The 23131-nt window shown below is 36.9% G+C and overlaps 2 protein-coding genes across 4 annotated transcripts; both read left to right on the top strand.

Moving 5' to 3' along the window:
* Positions 1-395: 395 nt before the first annotated feature.
* LOC113708858 (protein S40-5-like) lies at positions 396-1704 on the top strand. Its single transcript, XM_027231518.2, has one exon. It carries the CDS (start codon positions 672-674, stop codon positions 1320-1322), a length of 651 nt encoding a protein of 216 aa, XP_027087319.2. The 5' UTR covers positions 396-671; the 3' UTR covers positions 1323-1704.
* A 3756-nt stretch (positions 1705-5460) lies between these two features.
* LOC113708661 (uncharacterized GPI-anchored protein At1g61900) lies at positions 5461-13531 on the top strand. Of its 3 annotated transcripts, none has more exons than XM_072065016.1 (9): positions 5461-5988; positions 7701-7877; positions 7978-8124; positions 8200-8583; positions 9945-10190; positions 10313-10324; positions 11369-11518; positions 11650-11694; positions 12278-12790. In XM_072065016.1, exons 1-9 carry the CDS (start codon positions 5904-5906, stop codon positions 12352-12354), a joined length of 1323 nt encoding a protein of 440 aa, XP_071921117.1. In that variant the 5' UTR covers positions 5461-5903; the 3' UTR covers positions 12355-12790. The 3 variants fall into 3 exon arrangements, 2 of the variants coding, with proteins under 2 accessions (XP_071921117.1, XP_027087021.1); XR_003452456.2 differs by adding an exon at positions 12944-13531 and having other exon boundaries at positions 5462-5988; positions 7978-8583; positions 12278-12508; XM_027231220.2 differs by having other exon boundaries at positions 5462-5988; positions 7978-8583.
* The last annotated feature ends 9600 nt before the right edge of the window (positions 13532-23131 follow it).

Genomic DNA, 23131 nt, shown 5'->3' with positions numbered 1-23131 from the left:
CAATAATGACAAGAAGTTAACATCACAGCCAAAAAAAAAGAGAAAAAAGAGAAAAAGACTAAGACCATCATAATTTGCAACTACTAGTAAGTGCCACGTGCTCTCCACTCTCTTCCAAACGCGCGTCGCTATCTCCCCCATGGCTGTGGCCACCACCACTCTCAGCTCAGCAGAGCAAACTGTTGGTCTGATTTTTGCAGCTTCTTGCTGGTCTTCTATCCTCTCCATAGTTTAGTATTCTTATTCTTTTGCCCTTGATTGCGACATCATAGATCAATGAAATGCAGACAAAATTCACCCCAAATTCAAATGAAATTCACGTCTTTTTGAAAACTACCTCCACTCCTCAAATTTCTCATGCACTTGCCAGTTCTATATATACCTCCCCTCTCCCTTCGCAGCTCCGTCTAGGCATTTATCATTAGTATTTGTATTATTAGTATTAAATTATTCGCTTATGCTTCTCACTATAATAATTTACTAATGAAGCTAACTTGTTTTCATGATCATTGAACGCACTCGAGAACGCTTTTTTTCCTAACTTGGTTCGCCGGAAAATCAAGACTCCGGCTGCCAAAGATAGCTAGACTGTGTTTTTTTTTTTTGTAGCTTTGAATTGGGTTTGCAGGGAAATAAAGGAATAAAGATTTCGTTAATCTTCTGTAAGATAAATGGCAAAGGGCAGAAGATTGACGACCAGTCGGAGTGAAAGGTTGTTAGGGAGCTACGGTTACAATCATCAAGGTCAGGAAGGGGCCAACGACGCTCCTGAGCTAGGGGAAGATGATGTCTGGTCAATGGTTGATGGGATGGTCAACAGGGACGCTCAGCTAATGAACGGAGGGTGGAGTCCAAGCACCGGTTCTGAGAGTAATGGAAGCTTGAGTGGTTATAGAAGCCACCGGCATCCTTCGCTGGCGGACAATCAGCGTCATGTGGGGGGCTTGTCGTTGGCCTTTGAAGATGCTGGCAAGACGACGTCGTCGCACAGGATCGTCCACCAGCTTCGCGGGGGGCAGGATGGCAGCGTTTCGTCGCCACATGGACTACAGATGGCCACCTCGGCCCCAGTGAACGTACCTGATTGGTCAAAAATTTATCGAGTTGACTCAGTCGAGTCCTTGCATGACTCTGATGAAGGGGTAGACGATCAGGAGGACTCCCAGTGGGTTCCGCCACACGAGTACTTGGCGCGTGAGTACGCACGCAGCCGGAAAATGGCCGCAAATTCCGTTTTTGAGGGCGTTGGTCGGACTCTCAAGGGCCGAGACCTGAGCAGGGTCCGAGATGCGGTCTGGAGCCAGACAGGGTTCGACGGCTAAAACGTCGTTTCGATCATTGCTAGATCAAAAGGCCAAGATTGATATTACTGATTAGTCCAATGGCGGAGAGCTTTATGGAGGTTGTGGATTTTCATTCGTAAAAAGTACTAAAAATTTATGACAATTTTAAAAGACCATAAATTCAGTGTGTCTTGCATCAAGCAACCAAACCAAAGTGGTGGTACACAGCGAATTCGCACTTGGCCCAAATTAGGTGGCCTAAAAAAAAAAAAAAAAGCCAAAAGTGGTGTAATTTTGTTTATCTTACCATATTCTCTTTGCCTTCAATGAGATCATGAATCCACATTGTATACACTTCAATATAATGGAACTTGAAAGCTAGTTGTACTAGTATTAATAATGCAGGTCAATTATTTGAGCACTTCTAGAATGCACGACAATTGAGTTAATGTAACAATCCATACATTTGCAAAAAGCAATTCTCGAGATGGACGAGGGTCCCTATTGCTAGTTTTGGGTGATGATTAATCTTGATTACCACGAAAACATGCACCCTCGTTAGTGCATAACATGGTACTCCATCCGTCCCACTTTGATAGTCATGTTTTCCTTTTTTGTCTGTCCCAAATTGCAGTCCACTTTCTAATTGAAGAATATAGTTGTATTTTCATTTTCCTAAAATACCCTTATTCAATACAAGTTGTTGTTGCTATAAACCTACCCCATTTAATGAGAGTTGATTCTTTTTTTACCATCAATTCAAGTTCCCATAAAGTTGTACTCTATTTAATGTGAGGGTATTTTAGAAAAATAGCAATCTAAATTTACTTTTCCAACAAAGTTAACTACTTTTTCTTAAACTGTGTGAAAAAAGAAACAGGACTATCAAAGTGGGACGGAGTATTTCATTTCTTAAAAATTTTAGAGAGCGCAGTAATACACTTGTCTGATCTGATGATTCACCTCTCTTAACTCTCCATACAAAGTTCCTTTGATCTGCCTATTTCCAGTAGCGTAGATTGGTATAGGAGTAGGGTAGATTGTCGTCGTTGCTGTTGCCAGAAGGAAAAAAAAAAAATTTTCAATCTATAGGTTTCAATAATTTCTGTGAGTACCTAGTGTTCGGTTACTTCAAATCTTCTGACGTGAAAATAAAATTGGAAAACATGGGGTTTAGCATAAGCAATGTACTGCGGTTATGCATGTTTATTGTTTGCAAGTCACAACTGTGCATGACGTGTGTACTGTGGACGTATATCCCCACCTAAAGTACCAAGTTGCCGTTAGTTGTCATCTTCGGCTATTTCCCCATTTCAACTAAATTGGTATACTCTCATCAACGTAGGATATAAGTGGAAAGCCGTTAAAGTAGAATGCCAACGCAAAATCAGCTCACTGTGGTCACTTTCTTTAACAAAAAAAATATATAAAAAGTGCTTAAATTCTTCCGTTCATATGAAAACTACGTGCCCCCACGTGAATGGGCTGGTGGTTGGCGCCTCTTTCTCGGGACCGTCAGGTCCTGGGGTCGAACCTCCGCAGTAACATCGGCTTCTTCGTGCATCTAACGTGCTAGGTCTGGTTGGGGCGCTGGACCGGGTCGAAGTGGGATTAGTCGGGCCGCCTTTACGGACTTGACCCGGACACCCACTCCGTCGACAAAAAAAAAAAAAAAAAATGAAAACTACGTTGATGGACAATCTGTAACAAAACAATTTCGGACTTATGATCCCGAACCATACCCTGCTTGCGCTTGCAGTAGTAATTGCAACCAAATCCGTCCAAATTTTCAATTATCAGAAGAACAGCATAAGCAAAATCAAATTACTGCATGCAAGTTAAGAGTAGCGCTAGGGCTCCAATCCATTCCAGGTCCCAAAAATCCAGAAAATAGGAAAAACCAAAATGCTTTTGGTGGAAGGTGATAGATTCGGCCGTCTTGGTACAAGTGGACAAAAAATAGGGAACTATAGAGTAGAGAAGCATGGAGCCCGGAGGCATCCCCACTCCCAAATGCTGAATAGCTTCCAGCTTACTTTTACCAGAAAGAGACACAAGTCTCTTGATTAGGCTTACGATCGCTGTGAGCCAGTGGTTCCATTTCCTTCTTCCTTGTCATAAATAATGGCCAATAATGATGTCGCCAAGGACTTTGTGGATATTTAGCGGGAGCCACCCTTCGAGGGATCAAGATCAATATTTTGGCTGTGTAAATCCATCACTGATACATTCAATTTCACAGCATCCAATTGTGCAAGTGAACTTTGAGCCGAGATGACTAACAGAACAACTTCTAGCTGGTACCATTTTAACTTGGTTATACAATCCCCCGTGTCAATATACACTTTTTTTTTTCTTTAAAAGAATCAATAGTGATCCTCCCCTTATCTTCTTGATAACTTGAATTCGTGACTTGTCAGTTACAGATAAAACGTTTTACTAACTAAGTTACGCTTCGTTGTCAGTATACTTATGGTGCCTGAAAGCCACTAAATCTAACTCAATCGAGTTGCCAAGGAGCTCCATTGATCATTGACGTATCATACTCTAAGATCAAACATCAATCCCTCCAAACAACCAAGAATATTTTTTTTCCCAAGACGAGTTGAAAGGGGAACCATGTCCACAGGAAACCCCAACTTAAACAGGCCTCCTTTCCAAGAAGGCAAAATACTACAATTCCACAACATTCATAGAGTTGAACACTTTTGTTAAAGCTTGGGCTTCCACAAGGACCTCTTTCTGAAACTAAAACCAAATCACAAAGTTGAGCACCTTGCACGAGTAGCAGCTACAGTGGGCCTTCTGTTGATCGCCCATGTCTTCACGCACTCAGTTGAAGCCCAGAGAGTTTTTGGCGGTTCGTCGTGTTTCACCAAACACTTGTGAAGCCCAGAACAAGATAACGTTGCAGACTCCAAACCCATAGGATTCTCATTCTTTGATCTTTCTCAAGTCTCAAATACCGTCCACAATATTTAGACACTTTTTTCAATTTAATAAAAAGAAAAAAAAATTAGGACCTAGAGTTTCTCTATATTATATAGACATATCAACAAGTAGAAGTAGTCCATGAAATTCTTCAACTTGCTCTAGTTTGCCATACAATATTTCTCAATTTAGTACAATAAATTGATTTGTGTTTTTTTTTTTTTTGCTAAAGAATTGATATTTTAGAGAGTTAGCCAAGAAGTTTACTAAGTTTAGAAGCTATTAACAATAAATGTTGAAAATTTTCAATATCAACTCTTAGATAAATAAAACTGTGTGGGATATTGCAACACTTTTTTTTTTTTTTTTTTTTTGGTTTGCTTTGACAAGTGAAGAATTAGTGTACGAACCATTTTGTACAAACTTCATGATCACGAGTTCCCTTAATTGGGCATCGAAAAAATTGAGCAAAGAGAGATTCCAACCTTAATAGGACAATCAAAAGACAAAGAGAGATTCCAACCTCAGTTAAGATAATGGATCATTTTATTCCTTCTTAATCACACTTTTATGTGATCAACTGTGGCAACTATAACTATGGGAATTGCCCAATGAATGAATGTTCCGGGTACTTATTAATCAAGGTCTAACATATTATTTTCTTATAAAAATTAAATTGAAGGTTAATGAATGTAAGTTTCTGTATTTAAATGACAAATTTAAAACTGTATTGGAAAAGTTTATAAACATACAGACGGACACATAAGATTTACTATGATCTTTGGTATACTAACCATACCAAAATCATGAATATAAGTTGATTTAGTTCAAAAGAATCAATCGTTTCTTTGCTTACGAAAAAATTTATATACTCAAATTCTATCGAATTCGAATTCTGCTGTCGATACGACAACTGTGAGTCTTAATTAGTGATTTTTAAGAATCTTGTAAATGATCTATGATCCTTGTGGCCATGCCCTGATTCGTCGTGGCGGTGATCCAAGCTTTTTGTTACACGAACAAAGAAGAAATCACATGCAAGATCGAGGCTAAACAAAATGACTCGAACGGTCAACCCTCAAATCTCTAAGAAAGTGTGTGGAGCTGTGGAGTGAATGCGAAGTATAGAGTATAGACGTCAAGAGTATCACGTGCCAATCATGCGCGTTATGAAAGAAAGCTAAAACAAGACAAAACAAAGCGTGAAAAAAAGGCAGTAAATGGAATTTAATGCAGCAGCGGTGTGTTGTTGGCTATGGCCTATGGGGACTTCTTTGGTGTCTGAGTTTCCCAGAAATTAATAGTAATTAAAACTGGCTCTCTATCTCTCTCACTCTCTCCATTATGATCTCTGCTCTAGTTATTAGTAGCAGTAGAAGTTCAGTTGGGGTGGGGTCTTCACAATATTCAGACAGCTATTGCTAATTACAGCTTTTGTCCCCACGCCCCCTCAGCACCTCATTCATGGCTGCCCCCAACTCTAACTCTCTTCCTCTTTACATTCCTCACCAGCCCACTTGTGTTTTTTTCCATTCTTTCCAGTCTTCACGTTCACATTGCAGCTATAGCTAGTCTCTGAGCTGGGATTTTTTTCCAAGACTACTCCTTTTTTGCTTTGAAGCCCTTTTGTTTCTTTTCTTGCATTTTGTTTTCCCCCTTTTTTAGTGCCTCACTCAGTTTGGAAGTGGTATGAGAGCAAAAGGGGCAGGAATGAGCGGAGGGGAGCCTCAAAGTTACAATTTTTATCTTCATTCTGTGTTCTTGCTACTTCTTTGTAAGTATTCTTACCTCATTTTCTTGATTCCTGGCTGGTTTTTAATGCATCTTTAATGATCTATTCGTAACATTAAATGGGTTTTGATTAGAGTTTACGTTAGTTTTTCTTTAATCCCAAGAATTAGCTGGAATTGGTTAATTGCTTGCTTTGTTGGTTTTGTGAGTGCTTGTGGAGGCTAAAATTGCAAATTGCTACTTTAACGTTATCTTGTGGGTGAAATTGCTGCATTGGCTGCCACTTTGTTGAAATTTTAATGTAACCTTAACATTATTTGATGGACAAGAAAATGAACTTAAATTACCGCCGTTCTTGATGATCAACCCCGGTTTCAGAGTTTGCTTGTGTGCTCTGCTAGCTTGGTTTACGTCTATTACTGGGGCTCTTTGAGGTAGGATAGGGTGGCGTTATTTTGCTGTTATGTCCAAATTAGGGTTTAAAGTTGGGAACTTGAAGGCAGTTGTCAGTGTCTGTAACATGCTTCAACTAGGCAAGTCAAACGAATATCATCTTATTTTCTTGCTACAATTCTGCCAAGCAATCTTTATAAAGTAAAAATTCATAATAGATGTTGAAGTAAGAAGTGCATGGCCCACGCAAGGATGACACCTCAAATGGAAAGGCCGTCATTTTTTTTTTACATGGAAGAGCAGAAATGCATGCTTGTTCTGATGGAGATACGTACTTCTCAGCAAGTAACGGTCTATGTTGGGAAGAAAAAGGGGAAAATGTTTCCTTTGTTAGGATTGGAAGATTGCTGGGCTTAGGAAACTGTATAGTAACATCGCATAAAAGATGATCTTGCTTGAGACTTCTTGGCCGTATTTGTTGTTCTTTACTTTCTGTAGATACCTTTCACTGTCTGTTTAAGTTAGCTGCACATGGGGGCCTTGAATAGTTATGGATTCCAGTATGCGGCTTTGGGCTCTTCCACCTTAATATTTAGCTATAAGGTGTCTTCTCCTAGCGTTAGCATTAGTTTATTTGGATGATAATCTTCTCTTAAGCCCTGTCGTAGCTTCTTTGGTTACTACCATTATACACTTGCTGTCTGCCTCCCTTTAAATTTAGAAATTTTGAAGGGGTCAGACAAACATAAAACTTTAGCTCACAATGAAACATGTCAAGGAGAAGGGAATATAATGAAATTCATGAAGAAGTACGAAAGTTTTCTTTATTGGTCCTTTGGATTTAAACTCAATTTCCGTTTTGGTATGAAATAGATCTAAGCAGATTAGAATATATGTGCGTTTCTCTACATTCTCACATGCTTTATGCTTTGGGAAGTTGAATCGTGGTAAAAGATATGTGGGTCGGAACTTACCCGACAAGGAATTCGCAACCTTAGGACTGTTACAGTTACGGCCCAATTTTAATTTTCTGAATAACTTGTATGAGTATCAATTCCAGTTTCATTTAGTACTTTTGTTTGTCAATCATTTCCACTTCAAATCTTCAATGTAAGAAAAGTCACAGTGAACCTAGTTGTCTGTTTGATTGAAATTCGTCTTGAAGTTGGATTGTATGGTTTCCTGCCTATGGTCTAGAACTAATATCTTCTACTCTGCCGCTACATACTGGGATAGTATATGATGATTTCTGTTTCTTTTACACAATTGCAATTGACATGAGCCTTGGCCATTGATTTTATAGTTAAATTGAGTACTATCTTTATTCCCACTGTCTCTCATGTACACATGTTAATTATGCAGGCTTATTTACATCGTATTGCAGTTCATCAAGTTATATCAAAAGTTCTGTGATAGCTCAAAGAAAACATGCCCTCTTGCCTGAAATATCTCCTAGTGAAGCTCCTCAGCCCCTTCTTCCTCTCCTGGCACCTTCTCCATTTTCACCATTCACCAACAGCAGTATACCAAAACTATCTGGTTCGATTCTGCTCTTTCTCTTTTTTAATCTTTGCCATTTTAGATCAAGAGGATTATAAATTTCTATATCATCGTTGAGCTATCTCTCTCTCTCTCTCAGGAGTCTGCATATTAAACTTTGCGGCCGTGGAAAGCATGATGAGGATGACATCAATTGATTGTGTGGGTGGTTTTGCACCATATCTAGCTAATGTTATATGCTGCCCTCAAGTAGATGCGACTCTTACTGTCCTTGTTGGTCAATCTAGTAAGGACACCAATATGCTTGCTTTAAATGGAACTCTTGCAGAACCCTGCCTTTCTGATTTTGAGGAAATTCTAGTGGGTCAGGGTGCCAATGACAGTCTGCCCCGTATATGCTCCATCCATCCATCAAACCTTACTGAAGGTTCTTGCCCAGTCGGCGATGTTAATGCTTTTGAGAGCACAGTGGATTCATCTAGTCTTCTTGCAGCCTGTGGGAAGATTGACACTGTTAATGAATGTTGCAAGCAAGTTTGTCAGAATGCTATAGCAGAAGCAGCTGGGAAGCTGGCTGTAAAAACTTATGATCTTATGAGCATCGGTGGCTCTCATGCACTAGCTGACCACTCAACTCGAATAAATGATTGCAGAACTATAGTACTTCGATGGCTGGCAAGTAAACTTGATCCTTCTCATGCAAAAGAAGTTCTTAGAGGGCTATCTAATTGCAAAATTAATAAAGGTGAGTTAATTTACCCATGTTTCAGACTATTCTTTTGGAGTTAAATAACCTGTGACATAGTTAATTGTCTTCTGACCTTCATGTTTGAAAAGTCTTCACTGTTTCCTTAAACAAACTGCAAATAAGGATGTATACCTCCAGTTAAACAACAAAACAATACTTAGGATGTACTAATTAGGGGAAAAAAATCAGGGAAGACTGATAATTAGGATGTACAAAAAGAAGCAATTCCTGGGTCTTGTGGCTGGCTGGCCTAATAAAAATCTTGAATATCATTTATCTCTTGCTCCTTGAAATACATGATGATGTTCAGAAGTACCCTAACCAACTGTACACTCAGTGTCCCTTTAACTTTGTTCTCTTTTTCTGTCTCTCTGTCTACTCACACCCCCACTGACCAAAATGATGAAATTTAGTTTGTCCCAGGCCTTAAGAGTGATTTATGAAGATTCTTTTGTGATTTAACATAAATGTGAATGTAAAATTGCAATATACTTCCATTTTTTACTCTGTTGCTAGTAAATCAATATGTATTTTGTGACACAGTTGCTCTGTTTGCTCATTTTTACAGTTATTAATAACAGGATCTGTTTTTCTTTAGTATAATACAAGCATATGAGTATCTCTGTTTTAAATGTCAAGCATAAATAACTAAAAGGATTTCTAGCCCTACCCTGTAGCTAATTTAGGGATATCACATATATTAATCTTTCTTTGATGTTCTGAACCAGATGATTGATCATGATCCGCACTTTTTTGGCTGTGTTGTCTCATGTCAAACTTCTGGTGAATTTGAAGTTTTTGAAGGTCATATTCTTTGATATGGTATTCTTTTTCATTAAGTAGTGATACGCTAAAATATGTAGGACTGTATGATCTTGATTAGATAGGGTTATTTAGGTTTTCAGGCATGTGTAAGGATCTTAGGGGATATATTGTTTTCTAACATGCAGATAACAGAAACATAAATTTTGGTGAAATATAGTTGCCTCTCATGTTTGCATTCTTCAGTGGTGGTGGTTGGAATGTCGTGCTGTTTTCTCCTCAACTTCCTTCATTAAATGAACTTTTGGGATGAAAATATCAATTTGACATGTGTTTTAATATTTCCCTCGCTTTTGGTGATTATTTGTGTAGATCAAATATTCCAATTGTTTTCCTTCCAGCATTCAAATTGACATGTGTTTTCATTAAATAAACTTTTGGGATGAAAATATCAATTTGACACGTGTTTTGATATTTCCCTCGCTTTTGGTGATTACTTGTGTAGATCAAATATTCCAATTGTTTTCCTTGCAGCATTCAACTTAACTTTCTTTTCCCCCTTGTATTTGACTAATGTCACTACGTTCTTAATTCAGTGTGTCCTCTGGTTTTTCCAAACATGAGCCATGTTATAAAGAGCTGTGGGAGTGAATTGCATGACCAGAGAGCTTGCTGCAAGTCAGTGGAGAGTTATGTGTCTCATTTGCAAAACCAAAGTTTTGTTACCAACTTGCAGGCTTTAAATTGTGCTGCATCACTGGGACTTAAATTACAGAAAGCAAATATTACCAAAAATATTTATAATCTCTGTCGTGTCAGTCTCAAAGACTTCTCAGTCCAAGGTAATTTTTTCTTTATTTTACTGCTCTGAATATTAGATTGTTAAATAGAAAATTTTGAAGATGCTAATGCATAAGCTTGTGCTGATGATATGATCTGGCAATCTTCAACAACTGTGTACCAGTTACCCCGCAAGGTAATCTACCTACTCTATTGATTGTGTCATTTCTTATAAAATTTTTGTGAAGAAAAGAAGAAGCTTCTTACTATCATGTTCTACGTAGAATTCCCTTGTTCATACATCTGATGCCAGAGGATGAATGCATACATGTTGGAAAGATAAAGCACGGGAATTTAGATAGAGTTAGTGGGATCTGTCAGGACTAAAAAGCTTTTAGAAAATAAACAAAGAAATTAGTTTAGGACTTATTGGAAGAAGGACCAGAAGGCTCCTACACATGCCTAGCATTCTTGAAGTTGATAATATTTCAACCCGCTGGTGGATCTGCAAGATAGTCAGTACTAAATAAACTTCATTCAACATACTCTTTTAGGGCTCAAACCTTAAGGAGTTCTGATTTGCATATCCTGCCAGGAAAGGTGATATTCTATGAATAGGCCAAATTCAGGAATCATTTAATGGTTCGTTTATCAGTAGGTGCAAGTTTGATTTGTCAGAATGTAACATGAAGGACATGTTATCTTCCAGGATTTCTTAACTCAAATGAGTAAACGATTCCCTATCCAATTGGTTAGAGAAATGAAGCATTGACATATCATGCCAAGGTTTTACAGGGAAATCTTCCAAGTCTAAGCATATTTGAAGCTGCAAGTGTGCATCTTTAATATTCCATCGCTTTCATTGTTTACTCTTAGCTCCTCTAGTGTGGATGAATTTGAGGAAATCTGCATAATAAACTTCAAGAACATCATGTCCTTTTCTCTGCTCTTCTACCCAAACTCAGCTTCTTTTACATATCAAGGCACGAGGTACAAGAATGATTTTTTAGTTGATATGTTGTCTATCCTTGCCTTCCCAGAAGCCATCAACTCTGAGATAGAGCATTATGCTTTTTCCTCTTTAGGAAAAAAAAAAAGGATCAATTTAAAGAAGGATAATATCAAATCTTTGAGATTTGACAACCTTTTGATCATGGGCACCAATTTTTTATTGTTGTTTTACAATATTCATTTGTGGTGTTTACTTCATCCTTCCAAGTGTCCTTAATGCATCTTTTAGGTGTGGAATCTGGATGCCTTTTGCCTAGCTTGCCATCAGATGCAGTATTTGACAGTTCTACTGGTCTGAGCTTCCTCTGTGATCTGAATGACAATATTCCAGCTCCCTGGCCTGCTCCTTCTCAATTACCAGCTTCATCATGCAATAAGAGTATGTGGAGTACATTATGATTATTTTATTTTTTTGCAACTTATTAGCTGGAATACTAGATGTATGAAATGAAGGCATGCATTCTCTTCCTTAAAGCATTTCTGATGCCTTCCAAATTTCTCTTTCTGCAGCTGTCAAAATTCCCGCACTTCCTGCCGCAGCATCTGGGCAAAGCAGTAAGAGCATTATTTTTTCCTTTGGAGTTACTTGACAAGAGCTAAAATCCATTCCTCTGTGCATCAGTTTAGTTTTTCTTCTTGTTTGAGTGCATAAATTGAAATTAACGATCAGTTGCTCTCACAGTGCTTGAAAACAAAGAGAAAGTTATTCATGACAAAACCAGATGACTGATGTGTCAGCTGACACATGGATTTTTTTTTTGTGGGGAACTGCAGGGATTTGTGGCTGTGGTGGGAGAGAACTCTAACCAACTTGTTATGTGCCATCACTGAGTGTTTCTATTAGAAGTTTCTCTTTCAAGTTATCACCTAACATTCTTCCCCTCAACTTAGTTCTAGTTTAATGCTTCTAAATAAATGTGGTTTTGTGAAAGAGAGACATAATATTACGATGCTCTTATTGATTGGATTGTACAGTGGACTGCTTGGTTTTTTTTTTTTTTCACCTAATCTTGCATGTCTTGGATGAAGTGCCTGACCGTTTGACGGAAAAAAAATCAGAAAGATTTTTCCAAGTTTATTTTATCTTTATATTTGCTTTGTTTTTTTTTTTTGACATGATACTATTTGTTCACTTCAGGAATCTGTAGTGCGGACCAAGCATCCCATGCGCTTTTTGTAGTCTTGGCCATATTTGCACTCCTGATGAAAATTTAATTGGCCATTCTTGTCTGTTGAATTACCTGAGAGGAGGATCTACACCTTGCAACTTGAAGAATTGTACCAATCCTGGGGCACGAAGAACATCATGTGAAAGTTGAAGCAGAGGAGGATTCTGCCAAATATCATGCTACTAATTGGGCTTTGACCGGTACACACAGAAAAAACTTAGCTACCGGGTGAAAATGAACTTTGAGGTTACTGCAAAGACATATAAAAATATATATATATACATACCTATTACTACTACAGTTTAGCATCCATTCCTGCAAGTTCATGTAATAAAAAATTTTGTAAAGTTTTACAAGTCGAGGATGTTAATGTAATTATCACCTCTGAAAGTGTCTCTGTAGATCTGCAACACTGGGAAAACAATATATATATGTATGTATGTTGTGAACTAATAATGCATGTATAGTAAGGTTCTTGCTGAGTTGTGGCTGCATGAATGGTAATTGCTTTCCTCCTCTTTCTGGGCAGATTCAGACTTTAAGCACCTGGTTTCCAGAGACATCGAATTACTTGCCCTGAATAATATCTTGTTGGAAACCCAATCTAACCCGAAATCATGTACTGCTGCATACAGGGTTCATAATCAGGTTGATCCTTCCGACAGCTGCTGCAACCAGATTCCAGAGCAGAGATATCATAATTCATAACCAGTGAAAGCGACGAGAATTCTATGAGTTGTAACCTATATTTGTCATATTTGCACATCCAAATGTGTAGAAAGGTGACCATTCATGAAGACTGTTGATTCGATCCTTTAGGATTATTATGATCAGGAAAAGAAAGTTGCAGCAATTCTTGGGGTTGCCTGCACAATACGGCAGTGGAAGGTCGTGCCAAGAAACTTTAGAAAAAAAGGGAAAAAGATGAAGAAGAAGATATGGTGGGGAAAAAACATTCCGTTTTGAGAAGATTTTTGAGCACGTAAACGCAGTACAGCACCAACACAAGCATCACCACAATCATTATTAAGAGTTAAAGACTTCGTAGGAGATTACAGAAGTAGTTAACGTCCAACATTTATGGCAATTTCACTTAGTGCCTTTTGAGGTTTTCAAAATTACACCTAACTCCTTTATTCATTGAAAAAGACAATATTATATTTTAATGCTTCTCCATTGTTTGTTTGGTATGCCTAGGAATGGCTACTAGGATTTTTTTTTTCTCCTTCATTCTTCTTGTCCTTCCTACTCTTTGCTTTTATATATTGCCAACAAAACTATAAAACTATCAATGCTTGGCGAAGGCTTTGTAATAATCGACTTTCAAGCTAGTGACCTTTTTTGAGAAGATAACCAACAACCACTCAAAAAGAAAATCCATGCCAAAGTGTGGTAGCTTCATCACTTCGAAAATCCACAAACTAAAAAAAGATTATAGCAGCACTTTCTTCTCCACAGGAAAAATCTGTGTCTCCGGTAAAGCACTAAAAAGAATAACCTGTAGTAGTGAACGAATTATTGTTTATCAAACAATAAATATAAGTATGAAAAGTTTGACATCCATTCCTTATAATTGTGCTGCATTATTCTACAATTGTTTGGGAAAGAATATTGAACTTCGCTATATAAGGGCAATGTAGGTTATTCATTAAAATTTTTTGGCCAAGTCAAGTTTATTTTAAGTTTTGGTTCCTAAAACTATCAAACCAGACAGGTAGATGTAATTTTGGAACTTTAAAGAAGCTTAGTGAAATCGTCAGGAATCTTAAGAGAAGTCTTTTAAATTGTCCCTTTTCTTGAACTAGGAATAATATTGGGTAAGAGTATAAATGCAAGGGAGACAATAAGTCATTTATAAATTAAGTGTATTTATTAAGAAAATCCATGATAAAATAGTTCATAACTATAGTAGAGTGACACTATATATGGAGGATATGTTATTTCTTTTACTTTTTTACTATAAGTGGAAGGATTCGAATTCTAAACTTCTCACTTATACTCCCTTCTCCAAACCACTCAATTCATCTCTTTTTTCTTGTAGAGTGACATGTTAAATGTAAGGTTGTCTTTTTTTTTTCTCCTCTTTTTTTTCTCTCTCTCTGCCGTGTGAATAACATAACTGAGTAGCTAAGATTATATTGTCTTGTCCAAATATAGACAGCAAAGATTTATATGCTCTAGTCTCTAATTCCAATTGAATTAGGATGTTGTAATGCTCCTTTGTGGCTGTAAGTATCCAGGGTAAATGACAAAAAAGTGAATCATGTTAGTCGAGTTATCAAAAAGCAAGTACTATTATAGTTGTTGATTAATTACGTCCTCTAAAGAACTCCCATAAAAAAAAAAGAAAAAAGAAAAGAAGACCACTACTGTCACTGTGCAATGAAAGAAAATTTTGCATATACAATGGTATAACTTCTAGTTTTACTCTACCTTGACAAAAAAAATCCCCGAGGTACTGATTTTGACCCAGCATATATATATATAAGGGTATAGTTCTTTAAACGAAACGTAGAATTTTCATAATACATGAACCAATCTTGATCATATAATATTGTAAAACCTCTTTTGAGATTTTTTTCTAATATCACTTAGGACCCCTGAAATTTTAAAAACATTACTTACCTCCTCTAGTGATTTTAAAATGACTATATTATCCCTCACTTGGTACATAATTCGCATATCAATTAAATGGAGTTCATAAAAATTAAAGAAAAAGAAACAAAGCCACTTTTTTCTCTTTCCCCTTTCTCGAACTTTCTCTCTTATTCATTTTGTTAGATGACTCTGTAATTTTTTATCTATAAATTAGAGTCAAATTTTATTTATCTTTTTCTTTTTTTGATTGTGGCAGAGTGGAGTATGATTTCTTTGTTTATTTTGAGTTAATTTTTATAATGATTCAGTAAAACTTAAAGGCTTGGGCCATGGGTTGAGAAGAGGTTGGGAAAAAAAAATAAAGTTCATAAGAAATCGATTTTAAGCATATATAATTGAATTGGCGCTAGTAAATCGGTTGTATTTTTCAAATTTGTAATTTTATGGACTATAGCTCTGTGATATAGTGGTACTATTGGAGATTATTTTGCAGGTGGTAACTCTTTTTGGAGTAAACAAAGTGGTTTAGGAGTACTTTTATCGGGAATTTTGCCAATTTGGTCCCTAAACATTTTCACTTAAATCAATTTCGTTCTTCATTAAATATTTTAACCAATTTAGTCCCTGAACTAGTTTTTTGCTTTCAATGTAGGACTTTTTACTACATTTTACTCAATTCGCGTGGACCAAAAGGGTATAATTGTCACACTGGCTTAATCTCCTGCAATTATCCACTGAAACGAATTAGATATCATTACAAAAAGGGGTGAGCATCTGGTTTGAAGACATTAGGGCTCATTTTTAGTTGCCCAATTGTTTCTGCAAAGGAGCACATGTAAGATGCATCAAGGGAAAAAGTATTTCAATGGAGCATCAAGTTCGTGCAGCTTCCAACACTCAAATCATAAGGATGAGGAAAGTGAAAACTTATCAGGAGTGAAGAGAGAGAAGGTAGGTGAGTACAATGGATCTGAAAGCGTGTTTTGTGATTGTAATGAACCATGTCGAATAGCTACTTCGTGGACATTGTCAAATCCAGGAAGAAGATTCCACAGCTGCAAGAATTATAGGGTATTTTTTTCTATTTTGTTAATATATTTCAGGGGAATTAATTTTTTTAAATTTGGCAGTATAATCGGATATGGGTATTTAGTAGTAATTTGTGCTTTAGATTAACTTGCAATAATAGGTAATCTAATTGAGGTATTGATATTGATTATAGTCACCGAAGACTTGCAAGTACTTTTTGTGGTATGATCCACTAATGCTGGAGATGACAAAAAATACAATGGCAAAACTTTTGAAGGAACTCAGGAAAGCTGAACAAGAGAACCGGTTCATGAAGATTGAACTTGCAAGGTTGAAAGAAGAAAAGAAGATGATGAAGGCTGAAATTTGAAAGTTAAGAGATAAGAGCAAGTTGCTAGTTTTTGTTGCTATTTGTTGTGGTTGCTTGTTAATTGCTGTACTTGTTGGCAACGAGAAAAGAGGACATGATAAAAAAGATTTGGGGCTCCAAATGTTAGTTTAGATGAATTAGAGAAACGTATGTAGTTGTTATTAGCCTTTTGTTCACGAAGTTATAAGGTGGCTATGGTTGGCCTTAATTTTGTCTGACTATGATTTGGTTGTAAGGCTGTGTAAGCATTTGATGAACATTTGTCTAATATATATATCGAATTTTGGGCAAATTTTGTATATGGACATGTTGATAGGCCTTCCTGAACGAGATTAAAAATTAGATTTAGCCCATCGTAATCTATTTTGTTGGAAGCTGTCTTCTGTTGATGAAATGCAGAATTAGCAAATTTTGTTGGAACCTGTAGTTGATCCGTAGTTTTATTCGCTTTCTCAAGTGTCCTTATCTGATGTAGGCTAGTGAGGGAATTGCAGAACCTCACTCCAAATCTGTTTGTTCCCACTCTAGATAAGGCTGATCAAAATAAATGGCTAGTTGGTTCGTGCAGAACATTTCACATCGGCTTTGAGACCTATTGGAGCTAAGGTTGAATCATGCAAATTTGTGTGGGATAAAGATAGCATTCCTCGGTTCTCCTTCATTCTTTGGTTGCTTTGCCACAAATATTTCACTCATAATTGTTTTGATAGGTGTATCATGTTGCTGAGTTAGGTAACGATAGACATGTATCACTCATAAATGTCTATACCATCCAGAGTTAGGTAAGGATAGACATGCTAATTCTGCAATTTTAATTTCATTCTGGATGGTAAGGATAGCCATTCAGGTAGCTAATGGTGTCTTAAAAAATTTGGCAAGATTTCGCCTTAAAATTTGACAATCTCTAAACACAACCAACCCATGTAACACTTGATGAATATGCAACCAACAAAAGATATTAGGAATTTCATATAACCAGTGAATGCCAATTGTCCAAAAGAGATCAATGCCAAGCTCATGTCTAGGCAATGAGATACATGGCAAGGTAACATTGGCAGACTTTTACAAAACAAAACAATCACAATGATATTTTCTGTTCTCTTTCCCCCACAAGATCAGTATGCTATAATTACAATTGTAAGATCTATATTAAGGAGACTTCATGCCCTAAACATGTGCAACAAAAAATTAAGTAGTCAGGGGGGTTCACATTTATTAATCATCCCTCCAGTATTACTATGTCAGCTTCATCATCATCTTCGTCTAACACCCTATGTGCCTGCATAAATCACATACATGCGTTAGGGAATAGAGTATACAACGAATTTCCAATTTTGATTAAGAATTATACACGCAAACAGACCGTTTGTTTTCTCCTGGTCACTTTCCCTTTTGAAGGAGGAAATGGACCATAAACTGACATAGCAGCCCGTCTTTTTCTCCAAGATCGAGCTTGAAAGGAATCACAAGTTTGCCTATTATGTCCAGTTTTCTTGCAAACTGAACACTTCATCACCTTTTCCGGCAAATCAGTAGAAATAGCTTGGGGAGCCGAAAGCTAGAACTCTATCACTTCAGCATCTTCAGTACCAGCTTCTGCAATTCCACCTGGGACTAGAAAAGCTTACAATTAATTCAGCAAAAGAACATACAGCCATTAAAAGAACTCTAGTCGAAAAAATTTAGAAAAACATAGAAACACAGCAAACCATTATTTGATGAAGATATGGTAGCAGCTTTTTGTTGGTCTCTTCCACTTTCCCCATCATTGAAGGCCTGATTTACATCTGTTAAACAAAAAAGTATCAATTTATGTTAGTTTTGAATTAATCATAAAAAAAATTAATTCAACAAGCAATCTTCAGTACCAGCTGTAGTAGTTGATCCGTGGTCTTCATTCACTTCAGGCCTCTTAGTTGTCTTACTTAGTTGTGGACAAGTCCTCTTGTTATGGCCTTTCTCCTTGCAGAAGCTGCATTTATTGGAGTTAGATGATGGTGGCCTACCACAGCATGAACCGGGCAGCTCATTCACTGGAATGATCAATGGGCATTTTCTAAAAGTATGACCTTCTAAATGGCAGTTTGAACACTTTATTTTCACAAGTCCTCTTCTAGGCAGCTTTGTTACACCTACGGAATTGGCCCTTGGCTCATCAGACTCTCTTCTCCGTGCTTTTCTTGGCCTACCAGGGAGCTTTAACTTCGTTGGAGGTAGAACCGGCTTTTTTTTGGACTGGACCCAAGCATTCGGGGCACTCATTGGAGCTATGGTTGGTTCATAGGCTTTCAAGTAATTCTCTCTTGAGTAATACTAATGAACCATCGATTCGGGAGTTACACCAGTCAAGGAAATACAACATATGGCATGACAACAAGGCCAGCCAGTCAGGTCCCATCTTCGGCACGTGCATGTTTGTTTTTTGAGATCAACCACATACTTTCCACCATACGCATGTGTCACTTCAAACTGGTCCTCCTTGGACCATCTTGCAATGTTTGAACCAGCTTCTGTTTTTGCCTTCTTAAGTTTTTTCTGAATTTTGGGACATATCTTGTCATTTCTCTTCTTCATCCATTCTCTCTTGGTTCTCAGCCTTTCCATTAGATAAATTCTGAGTGTCTCAAGCATTCCCAAAATTGATTTTTCCCTAGCTGCCATAATGACTGAATTAAAACTCTCGCACAAATTGTTGAGCAGAATATCGCACTTTGGTGTGGTCCGAAAGTGCGATCTTGACCAATGACAAGGTGATGTGTTTTCAATTAGCCATTTCCATGCTTTTCCATCATATTCCTTCAAACTCTCCATCTGATTTTCAAACCATGTCATGTAGGACAACCGAGTACAAGTCCAAAATCTCTCATTCAATGCTAAGCCCGGGTGCAACTTTTTGAAGTTGTTGTGAATGTGCCTAATACAGTGTCTATGCTCAATTTCTGAAAGCACTTCATGAATTGCAGTCCCTAAACCCTGTTATAAGATTACATATAAAATTAAGTACTAAATTTCAGTAAGAATTAATTATTAAATTTCAGTAAGAATTAAGTATTAAATTTATCGTAAGAATGAAAATTAATTAATTCAGCAAGAGAATACCTTTTGTCTATCACTAATAAGTGTCCACTTTCTTTGGTCATAAATTTCCAAGTCATACTTCAAAAATTTGACGAACCACTTCCAAGACATTTTGTTTTCAGCCTCTACTACTGCATAAGCAATGAGATACAGGCAATCATTTGGATCAATCCCAATAACTATCAGTAGCACTTCGGGGTGTGGACCTCGTAAATGACAGCCATCCACTCTAATGACGGGCCTACATGCAGACTTATATCCTCTTTTTAGTGCCCCAAAGCAGACATACAACCTTCGGAATCTCTCTCTCCCAATGTCTTCATCTAACTCTGTCTCCATGTACACAGTGGAACCCGGATTGCATTTTAGCAGCTCGTCACAATAATCCCAAAGCCTTTGATATTATTCTTTATAGCTCCCATGGATTATGATCTTTGCTTTCATGAATGTCTTGTATACTTGTGCTATAGTGATGTGAACATTAAGTTCCAAATGCACCTTCTCCCTAAATTCCTCAACAGTGATTCTCTTATTCAACCTTAAAAATTTTGCATATTTTTTAGCTAGAAAACCTGAGGTAACTCTCTTGTGGTAGAATGTCCGGCCACAAGTGTGCTCAGGTCCCATAGTCTTCATCACAAGAGAGTCATCACTGGCCTCAACCTTAGAGGCAAAGTCCTTCATCTAAGTGCAAGTCCTTCAAAGAATGATTTTTGTGGACTGGAATCTGATCTCCTTCATCTAAGTGCAAGTCCTTCAAAGAATGATTTTTGGCTCTATCTTTTTTCTTCTCAGCTGCAGGCGTAGACATTTTCTGTTTCTTACACTCCTTGCCCCTACTTTTTGCTCCACCATCAGGTTGTATCTTTCCAATTCGACAACCTAACTCTTGCTCGGGTGTAACAATGCAACTCTGAAATATAACATCTTCTTCATCATGGCTGAAATCATAATCGCTATCATGGAAGCTTTCAGCTCTAGATGAATCCGAATGGACAGCATCATCATCACCATCATTTCCTTCATGTTCAGCAGGCTCTGCTTTTTCATTTTTTGACCTCACACGCTCCATCATTTGCTCAACTTTGACTGGTATTTCTTCGAAGTCAGTTAGATCAATATCATCAAAGGTGAGCCCCACATATAAATTATCATCTTTTAGTTGAATCTCCTCAACAGTTGCTGCACCTAAATCAGTGTTGCTATTAACATCTCGTATATGGAATTCATAGATACCATACACATCAACTTCTCCATATTTTTTACCAATGCAAGCCACGTCTATTGCATCATCCTCACTATCTATTTGTTGAAACTTCAGGACATTTTTTTCATAGGGGATTCCATACATCATCTTTGAATCCTCCCGACAGCCCACAGAAGTGCAAAAGTGACTCAGAATTGACTTACTAACTCTTTCTGGAATAACAACGTCAAATGTTTCCACGCTACCCCCTACGTATGCTTCTTTTGGCTCCTTAACATAGACACCACCATAATGTACTTTCAAAGTAAAATAATCCATATCTTGACCTGATTTTTTATTTAAAAAAATAGAAATCTTTTATTATTTCTCAGATGCAGAACCTTGGCCCCAGTTATGTCTGACTTTTCATCAACATGAAAGCAACGCATAGTATACTTTAAAGGCACAGGGACCACATCATAGTTCACAAACAAACAAATTTACTTTAATCGAGACCAAATTTCACCACCTAAACCAAAAGCATACATATTCAATTTCAAAATTACCAACATTTCAACATCACAAATCTCAGGAAAATAAAGTAAAATTTTGAAAGTACCATACCCAAACTAAATGATTTATCTTACCCATGTGGAATCTATAAGCATTTTAACAAAAAATTTTAACATCCCCTAACCTGTTCATGCCTCGCCACTGAAGTACAATACTGCAAAATTAAACCCCCCCTCAAGTCCTTCCATTATACAGTATATCACCATTCCAACATACGAGTGGGTAGTGGCACTCAACTCAAGCACCTCATGCATACGGTTGATGAAGTTAGGTTTGAAGTAAGCCGAGCTACCTGATCTTGTTGATGATTCCACTTGATTGTTGCAATCCTTGATAGAATCGTCATCGTCCATTGCCTGAGCTCGTGGTGTAGACATTTCGATTCTGGCCTCCATCGTCTGTTCACCCAAGCCCAATGACTCCACTTGATCGTTGCCATCCTTTACAGAATCGCCATCGTCCATTGCCTGAGCTCGTGGCGTAGACATTTCGATTTCGGCCTCCACCTTCTGTTCACCGCTCGCCCTAGTTGTTCTCCCAATTTTTCCCATTTGAGTTCTATTTCCAAGGATAATCGCATGGGCGGGATAATGATATCTAATTCGTTTCAGTGGATAATTGCAGGAGATTAAGCCAGTGTGACAATTATACCCCTTTGGTCCACGCGAATTGAGTAAAATGTAGTAAAAAGTCCTACATTGAAAGCAAAAAACTAGTTCAGTGACTAAATTGGTTAAAATATTTAATGAAGGACGAAATTGATTTAAGTGAAAATGTTTAGGGACCAAATTGGCAAAATTTCCTACTTTTATCTAAACTACTTAAAGCCCTGAAGCCTGATGAACAGTTGATTGTGCCGGTTTCGCTGTGGTTTTGCAGCTCATTTTGTCCTTTTTAGTCTTTTCGCAGGTTTCGTGTAGCGCCATTGCTTCTGCTTCCGCTTGTCCTTGTTGCTTTGTTCCCATTCTGCCCTTTCGCTTGGTATGCCTGTAATTTTGTCCTTTTGTTTCTCCTCGATCTTCCGCTGTTGCTTGAGTTTACTCACGAATGTTGGCTTTTCTCCCCAATTTCGTCCTTTTCTTTCTCATTCGTTTTCCGCTACTGTAATTGTTACCTTTGCTCCACGATTTTCCCCTTTTCTTTCTCTTCCATTTTCGCTGGAATTGTTATGTCTAACTTTATTCACCAAAATGTTAGCTTCTTGCTTTTATTTATTAAGTTTCTTTCGCATATAACTCCCTTAACTTTGCATTGTATTAAGGTTTCTTTCTTCAAAATATAATTTTCCCTTCTCTTTTATATTTATTACGATATTCATTATTTAATATATACATATATATATATTAGCAAAAATGTTGATTCTGTGAAAAAATATACGAACCACTAAAAAATTATTTGTGCACCTAATATGTATAGAACGGTATATAAATTCCATATTTATTACGATATTCATTAATTAATATATATATTAGCAAAAATGTTGATTTTGTGAACAAATATGCAAACCCAATAAAAAATCTTTATCCATCTAATATGTATAGAACAGTATATAAATTCTATATATAATATGATACAATTTTATATTATTATGATATTCATTAATCAATAAATTAATTACTCCAAATATATACATTAACAAACATATTAATTTTATAAAAAAAAATATGCTTCCAGTCACCTTATTGTAATTTAAATTTCTATAACACATAAGCTCATGTACTATTCGTCAACTTTCATTAACATATTCATTAATAAATAAATAAATTACTTCATGATTAGATAAATATAATGAGCTAACAAGCGTTAGTAATTTTTGACATCAATAATCTAATACAATCTTTTAAATTACTCTTTAAAATTGTGTTTTTTCCCCATAACACAGAAGGCCATGTGCTATTCGCTGATTTTGAGTAACATATTCATTAATCAATAAATAAATGATTTCATCATTACATCAATATTAATGAGCTAACAACCGTGATTAATTTT

Source organism: Coffea arabica, chromosome 9c (assembly GCF_036785885.1).
Source record: "Coffea arabica cultivar ET-39 chromosome 9c, Coffea Arabica ET-39 HiFi, whole genome shotgun sequence".
Lineage (NCBI taxonomy): Eukaryota > Viridiplantae > Streptophyta > Magnoliopsida > Gentianales > Rubiaceae > Coffea > Coffea arabica.
This window is presented reverse-complemented; position numbering and strand designations above follow the sequence as displayed.